The sequence below is a fragment of the Rattus rattus genome, chromosome 2, assembly GCF_011064425.1.
Source record: "Rattus rattus isolate New Zealand chromosome 2, Rrattus_CSIRO_v1, whole genome shotgun sequence".
Classification (NCBI taxonomy): domain Eukaryota; kingdom Metazoa; phylum Chordata; class Mammalia; order Rodentia; family Muridae; genus Rattus; species Rattus rattus.
The window spans coordinates 213,179,645-213,204,814 of record NC_046155.1 but is presented as its reverse complement, the minus strand read 5'-3'; the positions used below and the strand labels follow the sequence as shown (position 1 = coordinate 213,204,814).

At 39.0% G+C, this 25,170-nt stretch overlaps 1 protein-coding gene across 1 annotated transcript in view; it reads left to right on the top strand.

Annotated features, from left to right (window-relative positions):
• The window catches only part of Lama2 (laminin subunit alpha 2), a 470,233-nt gene that overhangs the window by 422,117 nt on the left and 22,946 nt on the right, over positions 1–25,170 (top strand). Inside the window, exons 56-57 of the mRNA XM_032895270.1 lie at positions 1,466–1,642; positions 20,657–20,805. Coding sequence (XP_032751161.1) covers positions 1,466–1,642; positions 20,657–20,805 — 326 coding nt within the window. The remainder of the gene's footprint in view (positions 1–1,465; positions 1,643–20,656; positions 20,806–25,170) is intronic.

Genomic DNA, 25,170 nt, shown 5'->3' with positions numbered 1-25,170 from the left:
AAAGTCTGTGCAGTAGTTTTATCTGAACCATCTAAAACTGTGAAATTTGAAAATCAGAATAGAAAGGAGATTTTACCAACTACTTTTCACCTACTTCTGTGCCATTTAACTGAGCTTAGAACCCTATTTGCAGAAGGGAGCTGGGATAGTCCACATGAAAGGATTTTTTGCTTTTACTCCAAACAAGCAAACAAACAGAAACAAAGAAAACAAAAAAAATCAAAACACAAGACTTTTAAAAATTAATATTTTAGGTCAGTTAAATGTCCAATGACATGGTCTTGCTGAAATAAATGGCAACACTTTCAGAATGTAGAACTCCTCCAGATATTATAAGTGGTGATAAACAATCTTTACTGGCAAAAAAATTCTCTATTTAAAAAGAGAGGTTGCAGGACCAGAGAGATAGCTCAGTCACTAAGGGCCTGTTCTGCTCTTGAAGAGGAATTGCCTGTGTTCCCACAAAAGATGATTCACAACTGTCTGTAACTCCATCACAAGGTACATATAGAGTCCTCTTCTGACCTCTATGGTCATTGCATTCACATGCACAACACGTACACACACACACAACACACACACACACACACACACACACACCAACAGCCATGCATGCATGCAACTTAGATTTAAATGCAATCTAAGTAAAAAGATGACTCAATCTAGATATAAAACAGATAGAAGGGAGGAAGAGGAGGACAAGGTTGTGAAAAGTAAAGTTTATGAACAGATGATATCTGTTTAAGGCTATATGTTTCTTCATGGCTTTAGGAAGTGGGTGACTTTCTCCTTTGTACTGTGTTAGTCTCTGAAGCATGAGTATATGAATTCTTTGGTCAACAAGAAAACAATGGTATTGTTTTTATTTTGAAAAAAAGCAGATATGGAATATTTGGTTTATTTATTTTTAATAATTAGGTTGTTTCTCTAGAAATTATTCTAAATATTCTTGATATGAATGAACATTTTCCCATGGGTTCATCATGATGAAGAATATAGATATAAGCCATGATATCTCTCTCTCTCTCTCTCACACACACACACACACACACACACAAACACATGCACATGCACACACATGCATGCACACACACACACACACACCTTTAAAATATAAAAAAAAAACAAAACTGTTACTACATAGTCAAGAGAATTAAGAGACAGCAAGGTAGATTCAAACCAAAAGGAAATTTCACCTACCAAATATCTTCCATGCTTCATGTCAATAGTCCAATATTTAAAACAGAGGCCATAGTTTTTTAAATTTTAAACTGAACTATTCTGAAGAGTCACTGAAACAATATTACTTCAACTTCAGCTGTCCTTAAGCTTTCAAGGTGACTATAGATTTCATGCTCCCTAAAATTACACTATTTTTGTAATCATGTTGAATTTCCTGAGGAAGGAGGTGGTGTGGAGAATTTGGCCCCTCATTTCTAACGATCCTTTTCTTTTGTCCCAACAGAATGTTTACACAGTTAGTTTCCCCAAGCCTGGTTTTGTAGAGCTTGCTGCTGTGTCCATTGATGTCGGAACGGAAATCAACCTGTCCTTCAGTACCAGGAACGAGTCTGGGATCATTCTCTTGGGAAGTGGAGGGACACTCACACCACCCAGGAGAAAACGGAGACAAACTACACAGGTACCTCCACAGCCCAGTCATAAGACATTTTCCCTTCACTTTTAAACAGCACCTCTAGAGGGTAGGGAGATGTTCAGTTGGTGACATATGTACCTTGCATTGCACCATTTAATTGGTTTTATAGTTTAGCCTTGAATCACTTATTTTGGCTATTATCTTGGTTGGCTGGGGATTGATCATTCTAAGTGAGACAAATCATAGCTATTGCCAAGTAAGGTATGATCACACAAATATACAAGCAGCATTACAGATATAACTTTGAATATGAAAACACCTTTACAGATGAGATGGTATCATTTTTATTAGATATCAGTATATGTATATGTGTCTGTAGGGAAGGATATGTGTATGTTTAGGCACAGGTGTCTGTCATATGTGTGCTTGTGTCTAAGTGTAAAGGTCAAAGTTCAGCAGCTACCCATCTTTATTTTTGAAACAAAGTCTCAAACTAGTCTAGAACTCACCAGCTAGGCTGGGCTGCCTGGCCAGCATGCCCCATGAATCTGCTTGTATCCACCTCCTCAGTGTTAGAGTTACAGGCATGACCCAGCACACCTGAATTTTTTAAAAACATGGATTCTGGGTATTGAACTGAGGTTCGCCTCATGCTTGCAAAGCAAGTACATTACCAACTGAGCTATCTCGCAGGCCTTGACCGGAGACCTTTTAAACTGCAACATTTTAATATTAAATAATCATTGGTAGGCAATAGAGTTTTCATTTCCTTCTCTAAAACACAATAACACCAACAAGAAAAGATTAGTTAAGAGGAGCAAACACTGCATAAGCATGAGAATCTCAAGACTGTTGTGATAGAAGCAAATGAGAAGGCCCAGTAGGCTAAGGTCCTTGCTGGCGATGGGCTGTACAAGTTTGATCCCTAGGGCCTATATGGGAAGAACAGAATGGGCTCCCAAAAGCACTCCTCTCATTCTTGCATTTATCCCTTGTGCCATGGCCCCAAGAGCCCCATGCACATCCACGCACACACATTCACAAAACGAATAAATAGACAATTCTTAATGAAATTACAATCCAATATTTTAAAATTAAAAATCATACAGCCATCTCAAGAGATTAGTAAAAAACATTGGGTAAAATTTAACAATATTCAATTTAAAAAAAAGGGGGGGGTTGGGGATTTAGCTCAGGGGGAGAGCGCTTGCCTAAGAAGCGCAAGGCCCTGGGTTCGGGCCCCAAAAAAAAAAAAAAAAAACCAAAAAAAAAAAAAAAAAAAACCACACACATAGTGAACTAAGAGGAAGAAACATTCTGTCTGTGAAAAACTGATGGCCACTGGTCCTGATGGAAGAACATCATAGATATGTGACGTGCTATAAAATAAGACCTAAGAAAGGATGGCTGTTTCATATGCATCGACTTCTCCGCTGACGCAACAACAACAACAAAAATGAGTAGGTAGAAAACAAAAGGAACTGTATGTTTTAAAAATAAACACACCGAGTTGGACATAGATGAAAAAAAAAACTGTAAAGTGTTGTTGAAAGCCATTAAAGGCATCCTCAATAAGTGCCCATATTTATCTTTTTAAGAAAGAAGAACTTATTAAAAATATGTCAATTCTCCTTAATACGATGTATAGATTTCATTTCAGTTAGACCACCATCTTGTCTTTCTTGCCGAGTATAGCATGTTACGTTTTTGTTTTTTTTAATTTATATTCAAGATCAAAATCCACCAAAACTACATAAATAGAGAAATATGGTGGGAGGGCTGCTGTATCAGACGTTAGCTCCTTCTAAGCAGAGATTTAAACTGTAGTAATATACTCATTCCTGGGAAATTCTGTCCTGGTAATAAATACAGAATAGAGAAGAATGGATATGGCCGAAAGGTGGTGACCCAGCCAGCACAGTCAGCCAACAGGGTCTCAAGGGAAGGAGGGAGGGTTGAAAAGAAAAAGAAAGACAATTAGACAACACTATAACACGACTCCAGCCAGTGCTGAGGCTGAAGCAGGTTTATTTTTTCCCATTCAGCTTTTATACACACAGGCACACTAAATGAAAACTTTTTACAATCATCAGAGTGCAAAGGAATAGTATGAAAACAGTCTTTTAAATCTATATTAATTTTATGCATATTTTTTGGAATGGCAGCTGTAGTAGGCAAGCCAGATTGTAATGCTCCCGTAAGTTCCATGGTTTCACTACCCTTTCATAAATCTTGTAATAATCTCTACTTGCCTGATTTTTTTTTTCTTAGTTACAAATATGGGTGAGATCCAGGGAGAAATGGAAAGTTCAACATGGCCAGTTTGCAATTGCTCCTGCACTAGCTGTCGAGTAGCCAGAATTTCTTTCTTAAGTAAGAGACCACTGGTCCACCCAGACAGGAATATCACTTTTCCAAGGAATTTTATCTACATGGAGTGTAGGCTTGTCAAACGTCTCCATTAAAAATACCCTTAGATCGGTTTTTTCCTTTTCTAGGGGTAACTATAATGGGTTCTAATTTTCCCTGGTATTTGTTTTCCTAATGGTTTGTTAGGTAAATAACCACAATCAAACATTTGTTATTTGGACTGTATAAAAAGACTCCCATGTCCTTCATTACATCTCTTCCCCATAAATTAACAGACAGATTAGAAACAATGTAAGGTTGAAAATATCCAACAGTATAAGGAGTAATTGAGTACTTCTCTGTCCCGGTTGAATGACAGAAATATGGGTAGGCGAAGAAGTCATAATTTTAATTTCCCCAGTATAGTCTGCATCTACAGCTCCTGAAGCAGTCATCAATCCTACCACAGTGGCACTGCTTCTTCTTAATAACAGTCCTACAGTTCCTGACAGTAACAGACCATATAGCCCCAATTTCAGGAGTTATTACTATGTAGTCAGAGAGACTGAGGTCCAGTTCTGCACTTCTGGGGTGGCTCCAAAGAGATCCTGAAAGAACTGTTTTGCTGAGGAATGAACTGCATTGCCCCATAACATTGTTTCGGGGTCCGGCACTGGCCCTCTCTCCCATTTCCCTAAGGGAGAGGATTTCCTAAGTCATCTCTCTTAGACCTGCATTCATTAGCCCAATGTGTCCCTCTCCTGCATCTAGGACAGAGCCCCAGTTTTTCTCTCATTACTATTTTCCTTAGTTCTATTTGGACAACTCCTCCCTTGATATCCTATCTGTCCACACACAAAACAACTTCCAGGAGGCCCATTAATTCTCCTTTTTCCTTTTCCAGTCTTTTGAAGCAAAACTTGTTGTACAGTTTTCTCCTGTAGTGCCAGGGCCATGGCCATACCCTGCACGTAAGTGGGACCAATGTCAGAACATAATCTAATACAGTCTGTAATAGTTCCAGCCTTTCGATAAGGTCTTATTACGGCAGCCTGACAGGCTGTGTTTGCATTCTCATAAGCCAGTTGCTTTGCTGAAAGCATTCCAGCATTGGCATCTCTAAATACTCTCCCGAATGCTTTCATCAGCCTGCCTACTAACTCCTCAAAGGCTCATCAGGTCCTTGCCTTATTTTTGAAATATCTTGAGACAAATCCTGTTTAGTAGGCAAGGTATTCCCTGCCCTACAAGCAGCAGCACCAATTTGAACATAAGTGCCAGGATTAAACTGTAACTGATTCTGTATATCCTGATATTGACCTTCTCCTGCTAACATCTCATAAGTAACCAGATTGCTAGCTCTAGCATTTAAATCTGCTGTCTGCTGGCAGTTTTCAAAAAATTCCATTTTCCGTAACAGATTATCTCCTCCTCTCAAACATGCACTAGCTAACTGTTGCTAATATGCAGGCAGAAGAGCCTCAGTGGACAGGCCACCCAACATAGCCACGGTAAACGGAACAGTAGGTCCACACTGAACATAGACTGCTTTTAGTTCCTTTAGCTGTTTAAAGGAAATTAGAGTGTGTATCTAACAGGGTTCCCTTGTTGATCCTGCACTTTAAACACAGGGCATTGCAAAACATATCCTTGTATGCCTTCCTCTCATTCTACAGCTTGTTATACTCCTCCATGAAGAGGTGTTAACAGAGTAACACTAGGATTTAAAATAAGAGATTGCCCCTCATCTCTGTTGCTCTTCAAAGTCACGGGAAGATGTTGCAGTAACCTCTCCAACCTGAATATACCGGCGCAAAGAAAACACAACTCAATTAATATGAGTACAAGCTAGCGCCTAGATTGGGCAGATCTATCCTATTCCCCAGCTCTGAAATCCCTCATAACTTGCGGTTTTTCCATGCCAAGTCTTCAGCTCCTTTCTCCTCCGATGATTTCTCTCTCTTCCTCCCCTCCAACTTCCCTTCCCCTGCCCAAATCACTCACTCTTGCCTTTATTTTACAAATTCAATGGGAGAAGGTTCTGATGAGGTCACCTGAGTCCTGAATACAAGACTATGCAGCCATCCTTGGGGCAGAGGAATTAGCATCAAAATACAGATAACTCCAGGGCAACCACATTTCCCCCTTTTTGTCCAGTTAAAAAGCCTTTTCCCTTATATATAAATTGAGTATAATTATTACCATCCTACTAATTTATAAAACATACGATAAACTCAACACCCAGTCCATCAATTCTGTCCATTAACCACTTCCTAAAAGACTATACCTGACTTATATCCTGGTTTTAGATCCTATGCCACCTGAAAAACCACCCTTTCATACTTGTTATCTTTCTCAATACTAAACAGCTTGGGTTGCTTATTAGACTACCAGTCTTCAACCACATCAGAAATCCAAGGGTGATTAATATTACCTGAAAATATGAGAAGCACAAAACATTGCTTCCAAACTTAGCTAATTCATAGAGACTGCTGATCACCTGGACAGTCCCACTATTCCTCAAATTGTCGGAGCATCAGTCTTCAGCCTTCAGGCCCAGAATCATCTGACAAACCTTTGTAATGCAGACTTTGAAGGGCTGATCACCCTGTCTTGGCAGAGCTTATCAGTCAACTATTCTGCAAACTTTGTCCTTTTCTGGACAGTACTTTGTCTGTAGATGAAACAGGCAGTTTTGTCCAGTGGCTGCCTAGCCACAAAGTATTGGCTCACCTGGAGGTAGAGATGTTCAAATTCATTAAATTCGCCAAAGGGGAACTGTTAGGAGCAGATATGTCTCAACAAAAGATAAATAACTTTAATCTCAAATTTTGTGGATTTCTGACATTTTTGAAAACCATCTATCTATATAAGACAATCTAGACTGTTCTCTTTATATCTTAATATTATCTTGAAAGTACTCTCACCAAGTCAGAGCCATGAATTTGTTATTTGGCCCTTAACTCACATGTGTAATCAACTCAGAAGTGTGTAATGACATCAATAGAAGGACTGGCTCTAAACCTTGTACTTTTAAACTTTTTTGACAAATAAATTCTATACCAAAGCAAAGATATGATTTTAGCTTAGTTACCAAATGAGATTATGACTGCACAACTCAATCTAGCTAATTCCTCTCTGTTAAATTACAACCAACTTTAAATTCCTCATAAAAATTTTAGAATAACTGCTTTGAGCCCCCCAGAATTCCAGGGAATTAGGGCGATGACTCCTCCATAACTTCTTCAAGCTGCACATGGGGTTAGGGGATAGGAAGAATGAAGCAAATGTTGTAGTGGGATGTGTCCTGACTAGACCCAGCTGAAAGTCCTTGAGACCAGGAATCCAAGTAGGCACATTCTGTAAAATACAAGTATTTCTCAAGACAAAAGTTTAGAATCGAGATATCTTTTTGTTTGATTCTCCTGAATCAATTTTTTCAGGCGGTCTACCTCTATCAAATCTGATCAGTATGACTCTGTGAGGTTTCCAGAGCCTAATCACACTTTTTAACAACACAAAGACAAACTCTTTCTCCCAAAATACTGTGTTTCTTAGTCTGTAACCAGAAAAGCTTGTATCTTGCACTCTGTCCCAGAGTAATAATATAACCATAAAACTCAAAGTCACACGCATTATGAAGATTAAACATTTTTTTAAAAAAAGGAAGTAAACTACCCAATGAGCCTGATAGGCTTTTGTACTCTAAGGATATCAGGAAATGAACCCAAAATTGCTGTGGAGCCCACGTTAAGAAAATCAGAGCTTCCTGTTGTGGTAAATATCAAAAATAACCACAAACCCTCGCTAGCCTGCATCAACAAGCCATATGGCCTTTAGCGGGGTAATTTATAAAACAAACCAAATACCTTCTATCAATTGCAATATCAATAAGCAAACCAGGACTTTAAAGCTCGCTACCCAGAGCCACAGGTTTTTCTTTAACCTTAATACCCTAAATATATATTTCTCTATTAAGCTCTCTACCCAGAACCACAGATTTTTACTTAACCTTAATAACTTGTAAATATCACAATACTCTACTTGGAGTCAGTGACTAATTTTTCCCTATCTAAGTTCCGAACCATGGATGGAAATCCCCACATGATTACGGTAATCTCTGTACTCTCATTAAAACAAACTTAAACACCTTCTATCAATTCTAATACCAATAAACAACTTAAAACTCAGGACTTTAGCCCAAACTATATCCATCTGTTAAGCTCTCTACCCAGAGCCACAGATTTTTATTTAACCTTAATAACTTCTATAATATATGTCTGTATTCACTCTGCCTGGTGTTACAGACATTTATCACAACTCTCTACTTGGAGTCAGTGACTAACTTTTCCCTATCTAAGTTCCAAACCATGGATGAAAATCCCCATGTGATTCGGGTAATCTCTTTATTCTCTTCTTTCTAAAAACAAAATCACCTTTTAATAATACCTATCATTAAGAAGTAGCTTGTCTAACTAGGATTTCAACCCAAAATTCCTGTGGAGCCCACATTAAAAGGAATATGAATATCCTGAAAGACTTTCTAAACAACTTTCATAAAAATCAGCTTTTAATCTCTAACTCTCTGATCTGCCATTACTTATCACATAGCAGGGGACCTACAGCCTGCCAGCCCAGGCTACTTCCCTGTTTCTTTGTTTAAATCCCCACACTTGAGAGATCACATGACTTAACATGGTGCTGGCCTCCTCTTACTTAGAAAATAAAACTTTCTCTCAACTCAGGATTACTAGTAGATTCAAGCCTATCATGTTGGTTTTCCATCTGTTGTAAACAAACAAACAAAAAAGAAAACGCTGTCTTTTATCCCCACTAGGTCTACACCACAGTGCCCCAAGATATCTGCTGGATATCTTAATTCTCAGTCAGCAAAGTGTCTCACCTGCTCTGCTCCATCCCATATCACACTGCCAAAGGCCTCTCTCTGAGCCTGGCAGCAATCTCTCTACCTATCTAGTTCCCAGGGCAGGTTTCCATGCCAGAAACACACATCCTAATTCCGTGGCAGCCTCGACCAGCTGCTGCACACTTTCTCACACTTAAATCGCTACATGAAAGAACACACAACACAATAACCTTTGGACCAATTGATAAGATATAATTGCCCACCTAAACATACAAAGCCCAATACACGTCCATCCCTTAAAAACATTCATAACAACCTGTAAAGGTACAGCGTGGAATCTTAGCATCACCTGCCATATTGTCCTTTGGCTTCTCTCCCTGTCCCTCCTGTCTCTTCCTCCTTTCCATTCCAGTCTCCTCCTCTCCCTTCAAACTTTTCTCCCACCCATCCTTCCTTCTCATCCAATGACAGGACTCCTATCTTGTACCTGCCTCACCTGTGACATCACCCCACAGGAAGAGGCAAAATTCTTCATTTTGACTCTGCTATTGGTACATCTTTTTCAAATATGAACTACCACTGCTCCTTTGTTCTCTGAGAAGTTCCTCAAATCTTTCAATAAGCTTGATGAACTCTTTTTTTTAAATCCCCTTTCCTGGTTTCTGCCCCAAGAAACCTGCATCCCATCTCACTGTCCTGCTTCTATGAGGTTGCTCCCTCACACACTCACCCACTCCCTCCCAACTCCCTACTCTGAGATGCCTCTATACTGGGGCATCGAGACTTGACAGGACCAAGGGGCTCTCCTCCCATTGATGCCCTACAAGGCAATCCTATGCTAAACATATGGCTGGAGCTATAGGTCCATCCCTGTGTATACTTGGGATAGGGGTTTGGTCTTGGGAGCTCTGGTGGGTATGGTTGGTTGATATTCTTCTTCTTCCTATGGGGTTGCAAACCCATTCTGCTCCTTTAATCCTTTCTCTAATTCCTATATTAGGAATCCAATTCTCAGTACAGTGGTTGGCTGTGAGCATCCAACACTTTATTTGTCCAGCTCTGGCAAAGTATCTCAGGAGACAGCTATATCAGGGTTCTGTCAGCATATACTTCTTGGCATCTGCAACATTGTCTGGGTTTGGTATCCTTTTATGGGATGGATCCTGCAGGTCAGGCAGTCTCTGGATAGCCTTGCATTCAGTCTTTGCTCCAAATTTGTCTCCATATTTCCTTCTCTGAGTATTTTTTGGTCTTCCTTCTCCTTGAGCTTCTTATGATTTGTGAATTGTATCTTGGGTATTCTGAGCTTTTGGGCTAATATCCGATAACCAATGAGTGTATACCATGTGTGTTCTTTTGTGATTGAGTTACCCTACTCAGGATGATTTTTTTAAAGTTCTATCCATTTGCCTAAGAATTTAATGAAGTAATTGTTTTTAATACCTAAGTAGTATCCCATAGTATAAATGTACAACATTTTCTGTATCCATTCCTCTGTTGAAGAACACCTGGGTTCTTTCCAGCTTCTGGCTATTATAAGTAAGGCTGCTATGAACATAGGGGAGAATGCATCCTTATTATATGTTGGAGCATCTTTTGGGTATATGCCCAGGAGTGGTATAGCTGGGTCCTCAGGCAGTTCAATGTCCAATTTTCTGAGGAAACTCCAGACTGATTTCCAGAATGGTTGTACCAGTCTGCAATCCCACCAACAATGGAGGAGTGTTCCTCTTTCTCCACATCCTCGCCAGCATTTGCTGTCACCTGAGTTTTTGATATTAGTCATTCTGACTTATATGAGGTGGAATCTCAGAGTTCTTTTGATTTGCATTTCCTGATAACTAAGGATGTTGAACATTTCTTTTTTTTTTTTCATCTTTATTAAATTGGGTATTTCTTATTTATATTTCAAATGTTATTCCCTGTCTCGGTTTCCAGGCCACCATCCCTCTAACTCCTCCACCTCCTCTTTTTGTGGGTGTTCCCCTCCCCACCCTCCCCCCATTACCACCCTTCCCACAACAATCCCATTTACTGGGGGTCCAGCCTTGGCAGGACCAACTGCTTCCACTTCCACTGGTGCCCCTACTAGGCTATTCATTGCTACCTATGAATCGGAGCCCAGGGTCAGTCCATGTATAGTCTTAGGTAGTGGCTTAGTCCCTGGAAGCTCTGGTTGGTTGTCATAGTTTTTCATATGGGGTCTCAAGCCCCTTCAACTCTTTCAATCCTTTCTCTGATTCCTTCAACGCGGGTTCTGTTCTCAGTTCAGTGGTTTGTTTCTGGCACTCGCCTATGTATTTGCTGTATTCTGGCTGTGTCTCTCAGGAGAGATCTACATCCAGTTCCTGTCAGCCTGCACTTCTTTGCTTCATCCATCTTATGGCTGTATATGTATGGGCCACATGTGGGGCAGGCTCTGAATAGGCATTCCTTCAGTCTCTGTTCTAACCTTTGCCTCCCTATTCCCTCCTAAGGGTATTCTTGTTATCCTTTTAAAGAAGGAGTGAAGCATTCGCATTTTGTCATCCTTCTTGAGTTTAATGTGTTCTGTACATCTTGGGTAATTTGAGCATTTGGGCTAAATATCCACTTATCAATGAGTGCATACCATGTGTGTTTTTATGTGATTGGGTTACTTCACTCAGGATATTTTCCAGTTCATTCCATTTGCCTATGATTTCATAAAGTCATTGTTTTTGATAGCTGAGTAATATTCCATTGTGTGGATGTACCACATTTTCTGTATCCATTCCTCTGTTGAAGGGCATCTGGGTTGTTTCCAGCTTCTGGCTATTATAAATAAGGCTTCTATGAGCATAGTGGAGCATGTGTCTTTGTTATATGTTGGAGCAGATTTTGGGTATATGCCCAAGAGAGGTATAGCTGGGTCCTCAGGTAGTGCAATGTCCAATTTTCTGAGGAGACTCCAGACTGATTTCCAGAATGGTTTTACCAGTCTGCAATCCTACCAACAATGGAGGAGTGTTCCTCTTTCTCCACATCCTCGCCAGCATCTGCTGTCGCCAGAGTTTTTGATCTTAGCCATTCTGACTGCTGTGAGGTGGAATATCAGGATTGTTTTGATTTGCATTTCCCTTATGTCTAAAGATGTTGAACATTTCTTTAGGTTCTTCTTAGCCATTCGATATTCCTCAGCTGTGAATTCTTTGTTTGTCTCCCTGCAGTCTAACTTTGTGAGTTCTTTATTTTGGATATAAGCCCTCTATCAGTTGTAGGATTGGTAAAGATCTTTTCCCAATCTGTTGGTTGCTATTTTGTCCTAACGACAGTGTCCTTTGCCTTATAGAAGCTTTGTAGCTTTATGAGATCCCATTTGTCAATTCTTGATGTTAGAGCATAAGCCATTGGTGTTTTGTTCAGGAAATTTTCTCCAGTGCCCATGTGTTCGAAATTCTTCCCTACTTTTTCTTCTATTAGTTTGAGTGTATCTGGTTTGATGTGGAGGTCCTTGATCCACTTGGACTTAAGCTTTCTACAGAGTAATAAGAATGATTCTATTTGCATTCTTCTACATGCTAACCTCCAATTGAACCAGAACCATTTGTGGAAAATTCTTTTATCCATTGGATGGTTTTACCTCCTTTGTCAAAGATCAAGTGACCATAGATGTGTGGGTTCATTTCTGGCCTATTCCACTGATCTACCTGCCAGTCTCTGTACCAATACCATACAGGTTTTTTTTATTACCATTGCTCTGTAATACAGCTGGAGGTTAGGGATGATGATTCCCTTAGAAGTTCTTTTATTGTTGAGGATAGTTTTTGCTGTACTGGGTTTTTTGTTATTTCAATTGAATTAGAAATTACTTTTTCTAAGTCGATGAAAAATTGAATTTGGATTTTGGTGAGAATTTCATTGAATCTGTAGATTGCTTTCAGCAAAATGGCCATTTGGACTTTATTAATCCTGCCAGTCCATGAGCATGGGAAATCTTTTCATTTTCTGAGGTCTTCAATTTCTTTCTTCAGAGACTTGAAGTTCTTGTCATACAGATCTTTCACTTGCTTAGTTAGAGTCACCCCAAGGTATTTTATATTATTTGTGACTATTATAAAGGGTGATGTTTATCCTTTGATTAGAGGAAGGCTGCTGATTTGTTTGAGTTAATTTTATATCAGGCACTTTACTGAAGTTATTGATCAGCTGTAGGAGTTTTCTGGTGGAATTTTGGAGGTCACATAAGTATACTAACATATCAACTGGAAATAGTGATATTTTGACTTTCTCTTTTCCAATTCGTATCCTTTGACCTTCTTTTGTTGTCTGATTGCTGTGGCTAGGACTTCAATTACTATATTCAATAGGTAGGGAGAGAGTGGGCAGCCTTGTCTAGTCCTGATGTTAGTGGGATTTCTTCAAGTTTCTCTCCATTTAGCTTGATGTTGGCTACTGGTTTGCTGTATATTGTTTTTACTATGTTTAGGTATGGGCCTTGAATTCCTAATCTTTCTAAGACTTTTATCATGAAGGGGTGTTGAATTTTGTCACACACTTTCTCAGAATCTAATGAGATGCTCGTGTGGTGTTTTTCTTTGAGTTTGTCTATATAGTGGATTTCACCGATGGATTTCAGTATATTGAACCATCCCTGCATCCCTGGGATGAAACCTACCAGGTCATGATGGATGATCGTTTTAATGTGTTCTTGGATTTGGTTTGCAAGAATCTTATTGAGTATTTTGGCATTGATATTCATGAGAGAAATTGGTCTGAAGTTCTCTTTCTTTGTTGGGTCTTTGTGTGGCTTAGGTATAAGTATAATTATGGCTCCATAGAATGAATTGGGTAGTGTTCCTTCCTGTTCTATTTTATGAAATAGTTTGGAGGGTACTGGCATCATGCCTTCTATGAAGGTCTCATAGCATTCTGCACTAAACCCTGGACTTTATTTGATTGGGAGACTTTTAAAAACTTCTATTTTTTAAGGAGTTAAGAAGCTGTATAGATGGTTTATCTGATCCTGGTTTAACTTTGGTACCTAGTATCTGTCTAGAAAATTGTCCATTTCATCCAGATTTTTCAGTTTTGTTGAATATAAGCTTTTATAGTAGGATCTGGGAACTTACTGAATTTCCTCAGTTTTTGTTGTTATGTCTCCCTTTTCACTTCTGATTTTGTTAATTTGCAAAATGTCCTCTGGTTAGTCTGACTAAGGATTTATCTATCTTGTTGATTTTCTCAAAGAACCAGCACCTGGTTCTGTTGATTCTTTGTATAGTTCTTTTTGTTTCTACTTGGTTGATCTCAGCCCTGAGTTTTATTATTTCCTGCCCTCTACTACTCTGGGTCTATTTGCTTCTTTTTGTTCTAGAGCTTTAATTTGTGCTAGTGTATGCTCTCTCCAGTTTCTTTTTGGAAGTTCTCAGAGTTATCAGTTTTCCTCTTAACACTGCTTCATCATATCCTGTAAGTTTGGGTATGTTGTACCTTCATTATTATTAAATTCTTAAAAGTCTTTAATTTCTTTATTTCTTCCTTGATCAACTTATCATTGAGTAGAGCATTGTTCAGCTTCCATGTGTATGTGGGCTTTTTGTTGTTTTTGTTATTATTGAAGACCAGCCTTAGTCTATGGTAATCTGATAGGATGGATGGAATTATCTCTACTTGTATCTGTTCAGGCCTGACTTGCGACTGATTATATGGTCAATTCTGGAGAAGATATCATGAGTTGCTGAGAAGAAGGCATATTCTTTTGTTTTAGGATGAAATGTTCTATAAATATCTGTTAAATCCATTTGGTTCATAACTTCTGTTAGTTTCACTGTGTCTCTGTTTAATTTCTGTTTCCATGATCTGTCCCTTGATGAGAGTGGGGTCCTGAGCTCACCCAATATGTGTGAGGTGTTATGTGTGTGTTTAGTTTTAGTAAAGTTTCTTTTATAAATGTGGGTGCCCCTGCATTTGGTGCATTGATATTCATAATAGTGAGTTCAGCTCTGTGGATTTTCCTTTGATGAGTATGAAGTGTCCTTCCTTATCTTTTTGGATAACTTTTGGTTGAAAGTTGATTTTCTTTGATATTAAAATTGGTACTCCAGCTTGTTTCTTGGGACCATTTGCTTAGAAATTTTTTTCTCAGCCTTTTCCACTGAGGAAGTATCTGTCTTTGTCACTGACGTACATTTCCTGTATGCAGCAAAATTCTGGGTCCTATTTACCTATCTAATCTGTTACACTATGTTGTTTGGGGGAAATTGAGTCCATTGATGTTGAGTCATATTAGCGACCAATGATTGTTGTTTGAGGTAGAATTATGTTTGTGTGACTGTCTTCTTTTGGGGTTAGTTGAAAGAACATTACTTTCTTGCTTTTCCTAGGGTATAATTTCCCTCTTTGTGTTAGAGTTTTCCATCTATTATCCTTTGTAGGGATGGATTTGTGGAAAGATATTGTGTAAGTTTGTTTTTGTCATGGAATATTTTAGTTTCCCAATCTACTGTAATTGAGAGTTTTGCTAGGTATAGTTGCCTGGGCTGGCATTTGTGTTTGCTTAGTGTCTGTATGACATCTGCTCAGGATCTTCAGGTCTTCATAGTCTTTGGTGAGAAGTCTGGTGTAATTCTTATAGGTCTGCCTTTATATGTTACTTAACCCTTTTCCCTTATTGCTTTTAATGTTCTTTCTTTGTTTTGTGCATTTGGTGTTTTGATTATTATGTCTGGAAGAATTTCTTTTCTGGTCCAATCTATATGGAGTTCTATAGGCTTCTTGTATGTTTATGGACATCTCTTTCTTTAAGTTAGGGAAGTTTTCTTCTATAATTTTGTTGAAGATATTTACTGGCCCTTTAAGTTGGGAATCCTTGTCCTCTTCTATACCTATCATCTTTAGGTTTGATCTTCTCATTGTGTTCTGGATTTCCTGGATGTTTTGGGTTAGGAGTTTTTTGCATTTTACATTTTCTTTGATTGTTTTGTCAATGTTTTCTATGGTATCTTCTGCCCCTGAGATTCTCTCTTCTATCTTTTGTATTCTATTGGTATCTCTATGACTCCTGATCTCTTTTCTAGGTTTTCTATCTCTAGGGTTGTCCCCCTTTGTGATTTCTTTATTGTTTCTATTTCAATATTTAGATCCTGGATGGTTTTGTTCAATACCTTTACAGTTTAGTTGTGTTTTCCTGTAATTCTTTAAGAGATTTTTTGTGTTTCCTCTTTAAGCGCTTCTACCAGTTTACCTGTGTTGTCCTGTATTTCTTTAAGGGATTTATTTATGGCCTTCTTAAAGTCCTCTAACATCATCATGGATATGATTTTAAATCAGAATCTTGCTTTTCTGTTGGGGTATCCTGGACTTGCTATATTGAGAGAACTGGCTTGTGAAGGTGCCATTTGGCCTTGGTTTCTGTTGCTCAGTTTCTGGCAATTGCCTCTCACCATCTGGTTATCTCTGGTGTTAGCTGGTCTTGCTGTTTCTGACAGTAGTTTAACCTCTAAGTCTTTGTGTCAGCACTCCTGGGAGACCCACTCTTTCCTGGTAGGATCCAGGCCCAGAAAGCTGTGGGACAGGGTCAGCTCTGGGCACAGATGGAAACTGGAAGAATCTTGTGCCAGACTGCTCCTCTGCTCCTGTGTCCCAACAGCTCCAGGTGGGTTTCTGGGAGCAGAAGTGTTGTCCTACCTGTGCTCTCAAGTGTGTCAGGATGCCTGGGAGACCAACTTTCTCCCAGTGGGATCCAAGTACAGAGAGCTGTAGCATAGTGTCAGCTCAGGGTGCAGACGGAAACTTGCTGGGCCAATTCATCCATGCATGTTCCTTTGCAAAAAGAAAAAAAGAAAATAAAAAGAAAACAAACAAACAAAAAACCCTTGAGAGAGTCCTGGAAAGGAGGCCAATCCTTGTTATGATCCTTAGCAGTTTCTTCCTCCAGGTCAAAGTCCTCCCCCAGAGCAGGAAGTCAATCATTCTTTCCTGTCTTGTCCAAAACCTCAATAGGAGGTGCAGATGGAACAACTCTGTCTTTCCTCTTGCTTTCACTATCTTTGTCTTCCAATTTCTTACCTAATTTTAAACTTTCATGTCTAGGATCAAAAGTAACTCTAACTAAGGTCCAAAGGCTAAAAGTATCTATGGAGATTTTTTTCAGGACCATGGGTTGTACCCTTTTAACCTTTCTCCTACTTTTCCCCATGTCTGCAAATTTATTGTACCTTCCTCGGGGAACCAAGATAAATGTTGTTCCTCTAGATTTTAGCGTTAAGTATAATTACGTAAGGCATTCTGCCATTACCTTCACCAGTCTTCCAGGGTGTACTCACTGCTGGCCCAAATCTTGTTTATTTCCATTTGCTTTTGCTACCTTTGCACACACTTTCTATTCCCACTGTGTCCTTCACTTACCTAACCAAGCCATCTAAGTCAGTCAACAGGCAGTGAGGGATTGAAAAGAAAAAGACAATTAGACAACAGTATAACACGACTCCAGCCAGTGCTGAGGCTGAAGAGGGTTGATTTTTTTTTTTCCCAATCAGCTTTTATACCATTCAAGGTACTTGCAGAGAATAGGGTCAGTTCTTAGATCAAAGACAAAATAATTAAACAAGGTAATAAACAAATGGATCAAATCAGGCAATAAACAAAGCTCCTTGGTTACTGTTTCTAGAGGCTTACCAAGATAAAAGGAATGCCACACATTCCTAGGCTGAGTTTGCCTTGAGCTTTGTATTAGCTCTAATGAAAATACTCTTGCCTGAGCCTACTTCCTTGAGCCCAGTGACAAGTGCTTGCCAAATTTCTAGAAGCAGCCCCAAAAGCTCTCCCCAAGGTAGCATCCCAGATCATTCTATACAGGAAATAACAAAGCAATTTCTCCTTTGTATCAAACTGAAAATTAAGTTCCCGAAAAATTAAAAATGTAAATATGGAAATAAATGTAAGTTTTAAAAGTTTAGAAGAAAATAGCAGAGCATGGTGGCATACTCCTTTGATTCCAACAGTCAGGAGGCAAAAGCAGGCATATCTCTCTGAGTTTAGAGCTAGCCTGGTATATATCGTGAGTTTCAGAACATCCAGAGCTACACAGAGAGAAAAATCTTGTCTCTCCCCTCCATCTATACATTGTAGAGATAGATAGATAGATAGATAGATAGATAGATACATACATACATACATACATACATACATAGATAGATACATAGATAGATAGAGATAGCTGTAGATACACTAGATGAATGATAGGTGGGTAGAGAGTTTTGATCTTTCCGATCTCTTAAAAGAGATCTAGTAAACAAGAGTATAAGTATAGCCACATATTATTAAAATTCTCTATTCTTCAAAAAGCAAAGATATTGTGTATACAACGTCCAAACCGCCTAGTAATCACAATGTGGAAAAAAAAACTTACAAACACCAAGATGCAACTGAAACAGTAATGAACAGATCTGACCAGACATTTCATAGAAGAGAAAGGTGCCAAATTATTTTTAAAACTTTCAACATCAAGCTAATAGAGGAATGCATTTTTAATGCACACTAGATTCTATATCCACTGAAATGAAACACATTATGAAGTGCAATGATGCCAAGTGCTGGCAAGGCTTTGTCAAAGACATCTCTTACTGCTGGGAACAGAGAAAACTGATACAGTTGCTCTGGTGACTGGGTTGGATCCCTTCTGTATGTGTACTCTACAAGCCAGTGCTGGTACACAGACCCAAACACTGACATGGCTATGCAATGAGACAGGTACAAAAGTGTCCCCCAAAGAACAGTTCTTATTTACAACAGGAAAGAAAAAGGTACCCAAAGGTTCATCAGCTGGAGAAAAGAGCAGTAAACTTGGTATTTTGACTTAATGGTGTAGAAAGCAGTAGTAGCAAGGGATGATCCTCAAAGTAACAAGACAAGAGGGATGAACTGGATGAATGAGAACTAAATAGCAACAGAGACACAATAACTTCACTTGTCTAGGTGTATGTCAGAAGAAACATTTGAGCATATTATTTACAGATATATATGTGAATCCTCAAAAATAATTATGAAAATCCTGGCATAATAAATCCTATATTAGTGGTACCTCTGAGATGGGAGAGTCGAAAGAGGGGGTCATGAAGAAGTTCATGGAATATATAGTGTTAGGTTCTTAAATTGCATGGCAAAATACCACAGATTTACATAAATGTATCATGTGGACCACGTTATCAGGATGAAATATTTTCAAGGGGCTGGAAAGATGGCTTGAGCTCTTGCAGAGAATTAAGAAGAAATATATATAATTTAAATTTTTTAAGTCTCAATTTTTTCTTGACACATAGAGGAAGACAAGTAATATTTAACTTCTCACTAAGAGTAATCATCATTGAATAGATATTGAAAGGAGTCCTACCAAGTCCTTCATCTTCTAATCGTGAAAACTAAAAACCTTTTCTCACTTTTGCAACTGATACTTGGATTATATTGAGATTAAGGGCCAAACCAAACATTTTTCAATTTTCACTATAGGACATTTGTCCCTTTGGTCACTACCATTAAATTCCTATCAGGTCCAAATATCTTAGCAATGAATAAATGGTTTAAGTAACCAAATTTCAGGTAAGTTCTTAAAATAGAATATGTTCCTGTTAAAACAATTAACAAAAAGATAAGTAGTACTGAATCACAAAGTCCATCAAAGATAAAATTTTAATGCCCCAAACATTTAAAGATAATAAATGTCTAGCTTTTCAAAATCATGGAATAGTTGTTATCTTCAAAAGAAAACAGCATTTAACTTGTCCAAGTGTGTTATGAATCAGTGCTGCCTAAACGAATATATTTTAATCTGTGAAAGCTAACAGTTGACATACCCAGAATGTTATTTGTGATTGTGTCACCTTACATATGCTTGTGATATCAAACAATCAGCTAAAATAGTTTTTGAGTAGGTAGCTTGTGGGTTGATGTGGGGTAACCTTGAGCACATTGTATACTGGGCACATACCTGCATAGATAATCTTGTGAATTATTGAAAAGATGGTAATGCTGACAGAATACATCTTATTCACTCATGGAGGACGGAGTGGTCACTGTACAGCACGTGCCTCAGTACTACCTAGGAGAGGAGAACATATAACAGCAGCACTGTGTACAAGGACTGCACCCAAGCTCCCCGGAGTTCATAATCTGATATTAAAACCATACTGGTTGCCATGGTAACAGTGACAAGAAGAAAGCAGGGATGCTTGTGGAAGGGAAATTGTCTTCCTTCTTTCTGACTGTGGGAGACAAGTTACGTGTCTGTGGCAGTGATCTATTTCACCAGCTTGGAGACAAATTAATGTGCGAGCAATTAAACGCCAGGCGATTGAGTCCAACCAAATTTCAGGAACCTGGCTGCCCACTTGTGATTGCAATGAAGAAAAACTCGTTGACACCCTGTGTTTCCTGTAAGTTAGAGGGCACGGGTAAGCAGACATTAGAAACTTGTCAGAGAACTGATATTAATATATCCAACTACCCCCTTATACTCAACAAGGAAAATGGTAATGGATTGAAAAAAGTCATTCCTGCAATCTCATCAACTCTGTTTAAGTAAATATTGAGAGGCTAGGGGGTAGATGAATGGCTAAGGACCTCTGCAGAAGACCTGAGTTCAAATCCCTAGGATATACATGAATGTGGCAGTAAGAGAGCGTATAACCCAGAACTATGGGAGACAGAAACGGGATTTTTGCTGGGGCCTTGAGGGATGCCAGGTTAGGTACAGGTTCAGTGAGGGGACCTGTGCAAAGTGAGAAAGACAGACAGAATGTTAGAGCAGATGACCACAGCTAAGTCATACGTGTAATGACAGACGCGACTCCTGTTTAAACTTCAGTCCCTTTTGTGTTTTGCTGCAGGCTTATTATGCCATATTCCTCAACAAGGGCCGTCTGGAAGTGCATCTCTCCTCGGGGACACGAACGATGAGGAAAATTGTCATCAAACCAGAGCCAAATGTGTTCCATGATGGGAGAGAACATTCTGTCCACGTAGAAAGAACCAGAGGGTAATTAGAAACAGAGTGATTGCTACTATAGCTAATGTAAACCCCTTTTGTCAACAGAGCTCTCTGCCTAAGCCACCCTGTGTGGACAGACCACACGCACCACGCTATGACCATTCACTGGTGCCTTCCTCCTTGTATTTTGTGTTTGGGAACCTCAGGCATCTGGGGAGTTCTGCTATTCCTGTTTCCCTTCTGCATGGTTTTTTCTTACCACTTTGCATCTCACTCACTGATGATGCATCTTCTCAAGCTGTGAAGGAAAATCCCTCCTCCTGCACTTCACCTACAGTCTCTCCTCTAATAAGGTAACCAGGACAGCTCAGAGCTAGCCAGCAGCCTTTGACTGCTGCCCGCTACTTCATTTAGGTTCCAAGCCAGTTATGCTTAGGTTTGCTTAGAAACCTCCCATCAATACAGTGGAGCAAAACAGTAGTGTAAGATCTACTGAGTCTCTTAGGGGTCTACTTTTTATCTGTTCCCTAAAGTATGCAGGGCCCTGTAGTGGCTTTTTGGAAGAAATGGATCAAAGCAGAAAAGAAGGGTGGCCATCTGAGATCATTTCTAGTGGCCACTTCTCTCCAAATCTGCTAGGATACTTGTCCTGGTCCCTGATCAAGGGAATCTTCCTTAAGCATATAAACTGGTCCCTCATTTCTGCACAGTGCTTTGTGCTTACTCTATTGGGAACATCATCTGTGCTCTTCATCAGAGTATTGCGGAACAGCTCAGAGAGATAACTAGTTCAGAAGGACAATGACAGGAAAAACAGAAGCCTAGGAACTTGAGGCCTCAGACCTCCAGACCAGGACCCACTTATTAAACCAAATGCAGAGAAAAAGTACTGGAAGTCTAATGTGATAAAAGGTCAAAGCACAGAGCATACCTGGGAGGGCAGCAAGGGTGTAGATGAGAGTGATGGTCCAGTGCACCTGTTATATAGGTATGAGTTTAGGTAAGTATCAAGGACATGTTGTTTTCTACATAAGTAATAAAGCCTTCTTTACTTTGCTTTGTTGTTATGATACAGAGCATTCCCTTGTAGGGTGAATTAATACTAAGCATTTGTGTTGTATCTAGACTGATAGGTTTTAAACTATGATTGAGCAATGAGTGACCAATATTCAACCAACTCAGAACTTTTACTGGTTGAATAGCAAGGTGTCATAGCCAGGGTGTCTGGTGGGGATGGGGGCAACTAGCGTTTCTCGCTTAACTCTTGCTCAGTGCTTTAGAATACAAGTTTACTTGTCTTTACTAGATTTTAGGCTACTTGCCAAATGTTAATTCTTCTGTTTGTGAGAAGGACATTTTACAAGTCCTTAGATCTCAAATTATTTCAACAAACAAGTGCAGATTATAGAAACATAGGTGACCCAAATTCACCAAGACTGTGTTATTTTCAAGAGAAAGAATTTAGAAATTCCAAACCGAACCACATCACCATGTTGTGTTAAGATGTCCTTTAAACAGGTGTTTCTTCAAGAAGGGCATTTTATTATGCCAGCCTCACAGCTGTTGGCCATCAATCCAACCTTCATTTGATTAAACTTTGTATACAATATGCCTCTGAAAACTGGTCACTCGGTTAATTGGTCATATAAACAAACAGGTTTGCCATTCATTGTTAATTACGAGATGATGTGTTAGACATATGACTGTGTGGTTATCTAATCTCTGTGCCCATAAGAGGAACCTGTTTGCTACTGTGTCCTCCTTGGCACCCCAAGGTCAAAGCACAGTGGTTGTCTATTCTAGAAGCAAACACTTGAAGCTGGATAAGCAAACGTCACTAACAACACTGTAAACAGTAACTACAAACTACATTCAGAAAAGCTGTACCGCTTCCTCCAGCAGTTTGAAGGATCCACTGTGCCACATTCTAGGCCAGAATTGTGGTTTAACCATTCTAAATTGTGTGTGAGAAGTGTATTAATGTCCTTTCATCCCAAATGAGAAAACATTACATAATTTGCCTCAAGTTGCATAGTAGAAACAAGGGCCAGGTTTAAAACAAATTATAACCAGCCTAAATGCTTCATCTGTGCTTGGCCTGCTATTCGTTCTTACCCACTGGGGACTTTAAAGATTTATATTCCTAGGTATTGAGTATGATATCCTATTACTAATTTGAAAACACTTGCTTTCTCCCAATGCTTTTCATATGCTAAATGTCGATCTTTCTTTTCCCCTAAATTCCAGAATAATGTGGTGACTGTAGAAGCATCCTTAAATTATTTGTATTTATATCAAATCATAAGACAAACTTCTCTAGGCTGACCTTCTCTCCTCTTTTGCTTCCTTTTAGCCCCTACAGCATCACCTCTTTACCTCTTCCTTTAGGGAAAAGAAGCTCAGTCATCTTCTTATCTAATTTCCAGATACCCAGCAATCCTTGCTTTTTCTGACTGCCTTGATTTTTTATCTCCCCTGGAGTCTACCCCACGGACATCAGTTCTAATTGGACAAAAACTTTAAAATCCTGAGGGCTGAAATAGCCAGTTGGGTGACTTGGATAAATAAAGGCCTGGGCTGAGTCTGTCCTTTCTCTGTAAAAGCATTCAGTACACAGTTGCAGAATTAAGCTAAAGAATAAGACAGTAGATTTTCAGAAGTTAGGACTTCCAGAGGTCATGATTCAGATGTAGCAATCCAAACATTGCCTCCCTTAGCATTCAGTATATGTCACTAAAAAAATCATTTTATTTTTCCATGTAAATTACAAATACTGCTTTTAATGCCTTCCTCCACATACACAATTGCCTAATACTTGAGAATTATTGGACCCATTTGCAGATAAATAAGGAATGAAATATAAGAAATAAAGTACCCATGAAACTGTGAGAATCAAACCACTGAAATTATAAAATAGTTAGTTGTTTTCACAGCACTAATAGGGAGATGAGAATTTATTATAGTATTTAACATAAAGTAGCCTATCAGTTAAAAGTTATAAATGAGGGGCTGGAGAGATGTGGTTAAGAGTACATACTACTCTTGGGGTGAACAAGTTTGGTTCCCAGAAACCATATCCCATGGCTTACAATGACCTGGAACCCCAGCTCCAGGGTGTCCCAATGCCATTGTTTCCATTCCAGAGGCCTCACACTCACATTTACCTACACAGGGAGGAATATACACACACATAATTACAGCTACAATGAATCTCTAAAAATAACACAACTAAAACAGATTATCATGCCAGAATGCATACATTGTTAACATCCTTATCTAAAAAGGAACTGAATAAGTTATTTATATTTAATGCTTCTTGAATGTGAAATGTGAGGAAAACTCAACTGTAGTCTTCTAGCAATGCCCCTATTATGTTCCACAGCCTCGGGGCAAACTCTTAATTAATGTATTCCACTGTTTGAAGTAAGCATTTTTAATCTCCATTTTATAAATGAATAAAATGAAACTAAGCATGATTAAATAACTTGCCCAAGGTCACGCTGCTAGGAAGACGCCACAGTAATACTGAATTCCAATCTGGCTTCCTAGAATCTCACATTCCTTCTGCATTACTGCTTGGTAAGGCCTGTTGTTGTGCTGCCGTGATTGAACAGAACTGTTGGGGAATCTATCTCATAAAAAGACTGGGCCCGATTCCTTAATACTCTGATTAAGATGAGAAAGTTAACATTCCTTAGTAGTGGGTTGAATCTGCAGCTAAATCCTCAGGAGCTCTGTTCTGCATGTTAGAAAAATACTGCTTTAACATGAGAGGAAGTTGGGGAAAGATGCTTCTCAGTAAGTCCTTCACGCCTGGAAGCGAATGCCTGTCTCAGTCTTACAAACCACTGATAGTCCAGGCAATGAAGTTGCACCTCCAGTTTTTGCCAACATATTCTTCCAGTCTTTTCTTAAAAAACAAACAAACAAAAAATTCTCCCTAGTTTTAAAACAAAGTCTTTACTGTGCCTCTATAACTGCTTAACTATGCCATTTCAAGCCATGACTAAGTTCATTTTGTTCTATTTTCTTATGTTGGAATTAGACCAAAATGGATCCACTGTTCAGTTCTAAGTCCTAACATGTCTTAATTTATTATTTCCAGCTTGATCACCTTGTTTGCCCTCTCCCTCCCCTCCCCTCTCCCCCTCCCTCTCCCTCTCTTCCTCCCTCTTCCTTTCCCTCTCCCTCTCTCTCTTTCCCACCCCCCATTGTTAACAAAAATCAATTAATATTCACTTAGGTCTCATCTTCAGATTAAGACTAAATTCTCGGTAATCCATTTACAGTCTATCCATGATGGTGAACAGAACTGTAGTCACTGTTTGGACCAAGCTCAAAACCTGCCCGTACAAAGAAAGGAAAAAGAAAAAAGAAAAGAAAAAAAACATGTCTTTGGTCATTTTCATCATT